The 9644-nt window shown below is 33.3% G+C and overlaps 1 protein-coding gene across 1 annotated transcript; it reads right to left on the bottom strand.

The window, feature by feature from the left end:
* Window positions 1-7162: 7162 nt before the first annotated feature.
* LOC134686583 (uncharacterized) lies at window positions 7163-9188 on the bottom strand. The gene is made up of 2 exons (XM_063546253.1): window positions 9093-9188; window positions 7163-8221 (listed from the first exon to the last, which is right to left on the bottom strand). Exon 2 carries the CDS (start codon window positions 8216-8218, stop codon window positions 7163-7165), a length of 1056 nt encoding a protein of 351 aa, XP_063402323.1. The 5' UTR covers window positions 8219-8221; window positions 9093-9188.
* Between the last annotated feature and the right edge of the window lie 456 nt (window positions 9189-9644).

The following is a 9644-nucleotide window of genomic DNA, read 5'->3' on the forward strand; positions in this document are numbered from 1 at the left end:
TACCATGTTTGGAAATGCTATTCTTAGTTAAATGAAATATTCACATAATCAATTTAATATGATATGATATAGATATGATTATGTTCGGTTGATTGCAATTCAAAAGTCACATTATGGATATTTTGTAGCATCTTGAAATACATGTATAACAATATATAGAAAATCACATGAAAATAGTCAAATACCCTTTTTGTCAATAAAAAGAAGAAAAAATCAATTTAACTTGCAAATGTAGATATGTATGAGCCTTTTTACGGATGTGCTTGGTCTTCCTACTTAAAACTCATAAAAGCGTCCCCTAAACTTGTAACCTTGAAAATCACCAATAAAATCACATTCAAAATAAACACAATTAAATAAACTATAACTTTTGATTGGACTATAAAATCTTTACCTTAATATTTTTATTAGGACTGTTCCTTGTTATTCCATCACTGTTGGTTTTCTATGAGTATATTTTATATAAAAATAATCGTTACCTTCCAGCAATATTCATGCAACTAATACGATGCTGTTCATGTCATCTTTTTACTTTACACGTTTATACTTTTTTGCCGCGAAATAACGAAAGGTCACATATGGTTTATTAGTAACGATCAGTAATGCACAGCACCTTATATATCATTCAAAGAATTGTTGTATAGTCAATACCATTTGTGGTAAATGAGTTAAACTGGCTCTTAGGGAACACTTCCAGTCAAAATTATTGCCCAATTATTATAATCATTGTTAAGGAAACCACACTTTTAAGTTTTGTCAAAACCGTGAAAATGATGTCATTTTGGTTAAATCTTCATGAAATATAAAATAAAGAAAGATAACCACGACGAATGTAAAAAGAATCATTTAACATAAAAACCAACTTCAAATAAGTAGACTATAAGTGGAATAATAAGTTTATTGTCCCCGAGACTCAGATGCAAACATAACCAACTAAGTTAGACATCAAGTGACATTTGTGATGTATACTAGACGCCATTTGGTATTATATTGCCCCATATAAAAACGCATAGGTACTTCAATAGAGTTTAATTTTTCTCATTAACTTGACCTGTTTGCTAACTTTTTGAAAATCGATGCTTGATATTCAAACATATTTTTATCAAACAATGTCGGTCAGTTTAATTTTTGATTAAATTCTGTCAAAGGGAAATCGTAAAAACATGCAATATTTCTCATTTTCCCGTTGACTCAATGCTAAATAACCGATTCCCAGGTCTACTTGTACAACAAAAAAAGAAATTCCGTAAATAAAAATAAAATCATTTAAGTATATTTAAACACATTTCTGCCTAAGAATACTACTTAAATAAACTCATCAAAGATACCAGGACTAAAGTTTATATATACGCCAGACGCGCGTTTTGTCTTCAAAAGACTCATCAGTGACTTTTGTTGCTACGTTCTGCACTAACGTCAACCCTAGACACAAGAGGTAAAAAGCGACACTGTTATTCCCATAGCATTCTCAAAATTAGTCAATCCCGTAGTTGCATTTGAAATTCCACGAAATATGATGGCGCTTGCTGTCACTTAGTTTCACCGAGGTCCAATAGTTGACTGGTTCAATAGTTCAACGCTTGTAATTTGATAAAGTGGTGATACTATTGTTATTGTATACTTATTTTATATAGAAAATAATGACTGAGGTATAATAAAATGTAATACTGTTAATTTTCGAGATTGTATGAGTTCTAAATCAACCAAATATTTGAAAATTCGCTAAGACACCATGATATACGTTATTGTTAGCTTTTCAAAAACAGAATACGTAAAATCCGAAAGGACAAAGCATAAACTAATTTTTTATTTGGATTTCGTGAAAACATGAATTCGTTGCCAACCTTTTCCTCTATAAAGTTGTTTCCAATTTGTGGTTAAATATGGATACCTTATTTTACCATATACTCTATCGGAATTGAAAACCAGTTTTTCATGATCGTGATTATACGGAATATCTATAGTCAGAGAACCACCATTTTTCGTAACACACCAAGCACGTGCAATTGCTATAATATCTCCCCATAGATTATCTTCCTTACCCCGAGTGTTCTATAGAACTATACGTAACAATAGCATCAAATGTTTCCAAAGTATCATTCAAATTACGCATACGAAAATCAAACGGGACGATAGTTTTCACTTTCGGATGATGGGATATGATACTACCATATTCCAATGTTAATACTTTGCGAGCGCCTGCTTCTAGGACGCATACCACAACCCAAGGGATTTCTGACCCAATAACCATTACTCTGCCATTTTTTTATATGTGGTGCGTGTTTTAATCCATCTCTCAGACGATTTGTGTCCGCAGTTCCGTAGGTACCGAATAACATTCCTTGTTTTGCCATAGTTATCCAGTCTGCAATCAATTTCTCAGACCACACTGATTGCATTGCTTTCTTACCCAAATATGGTGCACTATCAAAGTACCATTTTGTAACTGGAATCATCATATTTTTAGAAATTGTTTTGGATGTATGCAGTAATCCATGTGCACGGTCTATATATTAGTTCTAAAATGTTTTCCCACAGTTTACTGAAGATGTTATGTGATCAAATAATGGTCCTGGTGAACCTTTTCTAGTTGTATTACATATTGGCCCGAGAACACAGTTATTTCGTAGTGCATTTCTTCTAGACAATAAATTCAAATTAAAAAAAATCGCACCTGCTCTTTCTCAAATGATTTTTACAGTGTAGTGTACTACCAGTGAGACAAATAATATCAAAATCATAGAAACTTCTACCAGCTCTAATTCAAAATATTGAAAATTCTGTGTTAAGGGGGTTTAAAAGTCAGTTTCAGACGTGATAAAATTTGACCTTTTAGAACTGGACCAATTCACTACTTAACATAAAGATTCAGCACCCAAATTTTTTTGACATGTAATAACATCCCCCTACTTAATATTTCATGCATTTAATATCAAGAAATAAATTGGGAAAGTGTATCAAGTAAAACATGCAAGTTATACACTGTTTACACAAGGGACTATATTCGTGGACAACGAAAACCACAGGACGATTGATATCAAAAGGGCTCAACGATTTCCTAGGGTCCAGAATATATCTTATGGATGTATTTCGTTTGTTGTTATACATATTTATCAGAAAAGTTGTTGAGTTGGCTATTGGCTGCACAAAGTATTTAGGGAAGACAGTACATGAAATAACAATAACAAATATCACAACACCAAACGGTTTCCTCTGCTTCATATTCAACACTTTCTAAAAAACACAATAAATGAATTAGCAAACATTGTAACCAGCAGCTGTTGTCACTGTATTAGAAAATAATTAGAAAGCATCTTTTCAAATTAGGTGTTAAAATCTTTTCAATCCAATATGAAATCAACGTACTGTTTTTTTTTTATTGTACACCGACAAGACAAAGTAAAGCAATTCAAACTAGAAAACAAACGGTCTAATTTATGTACAAAAAAATAAATGAAAAACAATATAGACACGTACATATAAAATAAGGCGGGGTTAAACATGTTAGTGGAATCCAAATCCTCCACCTAAAGTGACATGAGTGCCAATGAGAACTCTCCACAGGAGATCAGATGACACAAACACTAACAACTATAGGTCATATACAGCTTTCAACAATGAGCAAAGTCAATACCGCATATATTCAGCAATAAAAGGCACTGAAATAACATTGTAAAACAATATTCAAACGAAAATATAATAGAACAAATTAATGTACAAAATATGAACGAAAACAAGTATGTAACACATAAATAAAGGCAACAGTAGTATACCGCTGTTCAAAACTCATAAATCCATGAACAAAAAACAAAATCGGGGTAACAAACTAAAACCGAGGGAAACGCATTAAATATAAGAGGAGAAAAACGACAACCATTGAATTATAAAAACGACAACCATTGAATTATAAAAAACGACAACCATTGAATTACAAGCTCCTGACTAACCACAGGCACATACATACCGAAAAAGGCGGGATTGAACATATAAGCGGGATCCCAACCTCAAGACAAAATCAAATTTGAAATTTTTTAGCGTCACTTTTACCGTTCAAGAGTTATCATGTCCCTTTAAAAACATAAGAAATGCTGACTTTTCCTTTTCCTTTCTCTCAAATAAGTCTGACTCAATCAAATGTTATGAACCTTATACGCAATTCGCATTACCCCATAAGACATATCTATCAAGTTCGATGTTGGGTCCCAATGGCGTCACTGTTCATGAGTTTTTAGATGTAAAAAGTTGTGGTACAAGTACCAATGAATCAAATGTCAACCCGGAGCCTTGAGATAGGAAAAATGCTAAATCTGTTGTTTCCGTATGTAACTTTAATTTGCCTCAACCAAATGTTTTGAAACTTATTCACAATGCTGATGGTCACAAAACAGTCAAAATTACGTGAATCCTGCATCTATATGTGGAAGTTTACTCATTGTTTTCACAAGCAGGGGCGGGCATCTGTGGTTAATAGACATATTCTACATTTATTTCAGTAATCGGTTTATTTACTTCCATTGAATTCTTCTGTTAATAGACTTAACTTGTACATTTTTTTTTCAGGATATCGGTGCAGTTTGGTTACAGACAGTGATATTTCAAGTTACATGTGACCAACATAACAATGTGTTTCACTAGATTGAGCTCTCTGTCTAAGTGTACTTTAAAGGTTCTTAGCATTGAGTTCAGTTTATTGATATGCGTATACCTTCTGTGTGAATTTTTAAGATGTTAAAGCAGACTGTCCATACCTACATGTTCATGAAATGAAATCTAAGGTAAAATTATTGAAACATTTTGCATTATCTATCACAACTGGCAGCACATGATGCTACTGAAGCAGTAAATTTTCTTACTTTATTTTCACGGAAATTAAAGGATTTAGTTTCATCTGAACCAAACATTCTTAAAAATTGAGAATGGAAATGTGGAATGTGTAAAAGAGACAGTAACATGTCAAAAATGCAGAAAGCAGTCAAAGGCCACTAATGGGTCTTCAACAAAGCGAGAAAATTCCTCGCCCAGAGGCGGGCTTCAGATGGCTCTTAACAAAATGTGTACCAGTTCAAACTCCAAATCATAAAAATTAACTTACATTAAAAACATACAAGACTAACAAAAAGCAGAGACTCCTGACTTTACGATAAGGTGATCATACCAAGAGACACACCCAATATGCAAAGGTCAAGAGTCAAAAATTCATAGTCATGCTAGTCAAATTGTTATTGTTATTATTTGTTCTTTCATAGTTTCATAAGTTAGAGTATCTATACTAATAAAATAAAGACCTCATTTGGTGTGTCGCTTCTCTTCCTTCTACAATAAATTTATCAGCATGCCTCTGTGTTCTTTATAGGTATAGTCGCATTTGTCATCTATTCTTATTCAGTTTGGGTAATTTTGGGAGGAAAACGAAAATAAAGGTGTCAGACCACCAATTAAAAATCCCTATCTGTTCAAACAAATCTTGCAATTTTTACAGCTATCTAAATATTTTACCTTAAGTTTAACTTCAAGAAAACCAGGTATATCCTGAATTGTACATGTATCACCTTTCTACATGCCAATTTCCACCAATGTTTAAAGTCTTATAATGAAATTTCTGATCTTGAAAACACAGGTACTACCAAAATAACTCCCGGTTTTCTGGAAATCTTAAATTGGTGTACTATGTAGCGCATATATCCTGAATTTTTAACGCAAACTCATAGACAAGTGAATTTTGACTCAAAATGGTCTAAATATATTTCCCTTTCACCAAAAGTTTCATTTCTGCAAATTCGTTGGTTAGTTTAAGTTAACAGTGACAGCAAAAGCACTATTTTGTGTCAGAGAAGGACTAGTCTAACATACGTTCTAAATTGGAGGGAGTAATTGGTGGTCTGACACTAAAAGCGTCCGGATATTGTGTCCGTCATTATACCAACTTTTAAGTCATACAAGACTTCCGGTTTAATTTGCACACCTCTTAGCAGATTTTTATGTCATTGTGTCCCAAGTTTTCAAGTACACTGTTTGAACCTTAAATATTTTTTTTATACTGATGAGTTTTGCAGTCACATTTGTAAGGCCACACTTAAAAGACATTTAAGGTAGAGTCAGTGAAACAAACCCCCTGCCCCTATGCTTCCCCTTTATTATATGTTTATGATTGGATCATTAGTAGCAGTAGCCTTTCTATACATCATATTATTATAAGTCTAATTAGTTACTGAGTTAGGCTAAGGTTTAGTTTTAAAAAAGTTTTTTCTGAGATAAAGATACAAGTGTAAATGTGTCTCTCAAACACTGATTTTGGGGATGAGCAGGGTGCATTGATCACCCTCTCTAGTGGGGACAATTTGGTGGTCTATTAAGGGAATCACACAGACATGACTGGAGCATAGGGGCTGGATTACAGATCAGACAAATAGCCAAAATGCAATAAATCGTCTGCAGTAGGGCCAGGGGAATACGTTTTTTAAATGGATGGAGACGATTTAATATAGCTCATCTGTATGTTTTCATGTGTAACAAAAGAATAAACTTCAAATGCATATTTCGTTGCGTGTAACCCCCTCCCCTTTTTTATAATCGCCTATTGCCGTCTTTGTACAATGTCTAAAGCTAATTCAGTATTCAAAGTATTGATTTTCTCATTTTTGTATTGTCTCTGTTCTAGTGATATATGTACTACATTATTTAAGAACTTCTGATATTTTTTTGTTTTCCGCTATCTGCAAGTTCTGTGAGATAATCGCGCCAATGACGTGATCTCGGATCGTTTGTTGAAAAAAACCAAGAAGGTTTCACAGTTGCTCTCAGAAAAACCCGGACAATTGAAAACACTGAAGTGTTTGATTAAATACAGGTTAATTGTGGTTCATTATTGCTAAAAATGGTATAGTTTTCAAAATAAGAGGGCTAGTTATGAAAAAAAAACCTATTATAAATACAAAATAGCAGCTAATTGACAATTTCACATGTTTTATCACTCGATCTACATCGGAAAAAAAATGAACCGATTCACTCGAGAAACCAGGATAATAGTTGGACACTAAACCTACCATCCATGAGAATGTTTTATCTAAAGAGCGGAAATGCAAGACACCATGAGATACGTTATCGTTAGCTTTTCAAAAGCAGAATAGTTAAGATCCGAACGGACAAAGCATCAACTAATTCTTTATTTGGATTTCGTAAAAACATGAGTTTGTTGCCAAAAACCTTTTCCTCTATAGAGTTGTTTCCAATTTGTAGTTAAATATGGATACCTTATTTTACCATATACTCTATGGGCATTAAAAACCAGTTCTTCATGATCGTGATTATACGGAATACCTATAGTCAGAGAGCCACCAGTCTTCGTTACACACCAAGCACGTGCTATTGCTATAATATCTCCCCATGGATTTAATGCGTCACCATATCTACCTAATCCCGAATGTTCTATAGAACTATACGTAACAATAGCATCAAATGTTCCCAAAGTATCATTTAAATAACGCATACGAAAATCAAACGGGACTATTGTTTTCACTTTTGGATGTTGCGAGATGATACTACCATATTCCAATGTTAATACTTCTCGTGCACCTGCTTCTAGGACGCATGCCTCAACCCAAGGGATTTCTGATCCAATTACCATTACTCTGCCGTTCTTAATATGTGGTGCGTGTTTTAGTCCATCTCTCAGACTATTTGTGTTTGCAGTTCCGTAGGTACCAGATAACTTTCCTTGTTTTGCCATAGTTATCCAGTCTTCAATCAATTTCTCAGACCACACTGGTTTCATTGCTTTTTTACCCAAATATGGTGCACTATCAAAGTACCAATATCTAACTGGAATCCGGTTATTCATGGTAAATTCATTCACCATATTTTTCGGAATCGTTTTGGGTGTATGCAGTAATCCATGTGCACGGTCTATATATTCGTTCCTAAATATTTCCCCACAGTTTACTGAAGATGTTATGTGATCAAAAAAAGGTCCTGGTGAACCTTTTCTGGTTGTATTGCATAGTTGGCCACAGTCCAGACGGATGATATCAAAAGGGCTCAACGGTTTCTTAGGGTCCAGAATATATCTTATGGACGTATGCCGTTTGTTATTATACATATTTATGAGAAAAGTTGTTGAGTTGGCTATTGGCTGCTCAAAATATTTAGGGATGACAGTACATGAAATAACAATAACAAATATCACAACACCAAATGGTTTCCTGTGCTTCATACCCAACATTTCCTAAAAACACAATAAATATATTAGCAAACATTGTAGCCAGCAGCTTTTGTCATTGTATTAAAAAATAGTTAGAAAGCATCTTTTCAAATTAGGTGTTAAAAATCTTTTCATTCCAATATTAAATCAGTGTACTGGTTTTTTTTGTGACACTGCCTGGTCTAAAAAAAATAGTGTATGTATCACGGAAGAGAGGCGAAATATACCCCTTCCCCCAAAAAAAAAATAATTTAAAAAAAAAATAATTAAATAATAAAAAATAAATCATCAGTCGAAAATTAACTAACAACATAGTAAAAAAAGAAAATTAACAAAAGACAAACAACAGTATACAAAACACAACTTAGAAAACAAGACTGAGCAAAACGGAACCAGCCAAAACCCGCAATCGATCTCAGGTCATCGTACGGGTAAGCAGTGCTCCACATGTAGCATACGTGATGTTCTTGAAAATACAAAACCCGGTGACGAATGAAATTCGGTAGGTCACATTCTGAGAAAAATTGGAACATGATTGTGGTTATGAAGATCGGAACATATCCGTCATAACTCGAAAGTAGTATATTAGTATCACGATCATAGATCACTTCAAAACAGAACGTAGAAAAAAGCTAATCGCTAAATTAGTTCACCCAAACCCAAAATCCCCGATCTCTAATTTTGTCAAATGAACACATCATATTCATTTATTATACACATCAGTTAAGTTTGCAGATGATTTACTACTTAAAAGCTTAGTTGTCATTTTATGGACTTATTGAAGAAGTTATTCATTCATACTGATAATGTGAATATCAGTTGGAAAACAAAATGTAATAAAGTAGCAAAAGTAACATTTGGAAAAACACCACATATATTTTAATAGCATATTTACCTTGAATTCTTTTACTTCCAATAAAGTTTTGAAAACGTGTAAACCGATTTCTATAACAACCCACCCAAGGATATATAGCGATTACGTATACATAATAACATCCAAATGTACTAACGTGGGACAACACATACTTCTAATATACTCTTGTATGCTATCATAAACAAGGATAACACTTGTAATATTTGATATTAGACGTGTTAAAAAAGAGAATTGAAGACTGCGCTATTGTTTAATTTAAATACCGATACTTTATTTAAGGTAGCACTACAGTCTAACAATGATTTTTTGATCATATTTTTTCTCTCACATAATTCTGAAGTAAGTATCATTCTGCACAATTTGTAAAAATCCCAAAGTCATTATCATATCACACCAGGGAGTAAATTGATAATGAATTTATGTAAATAAAAGCACATGGTAAATAATCTAAATATATAGGCATTTGGGAGGGGCTAATATGTCAATTATCTGTTGATACCAGTGTCCAGCTGTTAACCCCTGACCACAAGATAAATAATGTAGTCTTATCTCATTGTTTTAATCCAAAATTAT

This window comes from Mytilus trossulus, chromosome 10, assembly GCF_036588685.1.
Source record: "Mytilus trossulus isolate FHL-02 chromosome 10, PNRI_Mtr1.1.1.hap1, whole genome shotgun sequence".
Lineage (NCBI taxonomy): Eukaryota > Metazoa > Mollusca > Bivalvia > Mytilida > Mytilidae > Mytilus > Mytilus trossulus.

Excerpts from the sequence above, each read along its gene's own strand:
- LOC134686583 (XM_063546253.1), bottom strand. The coding sequence starts at position 8,218 with ATGTTGGGTATGAAGCACAGGAAACCATTTGGTGTTGTGATATTTGTT.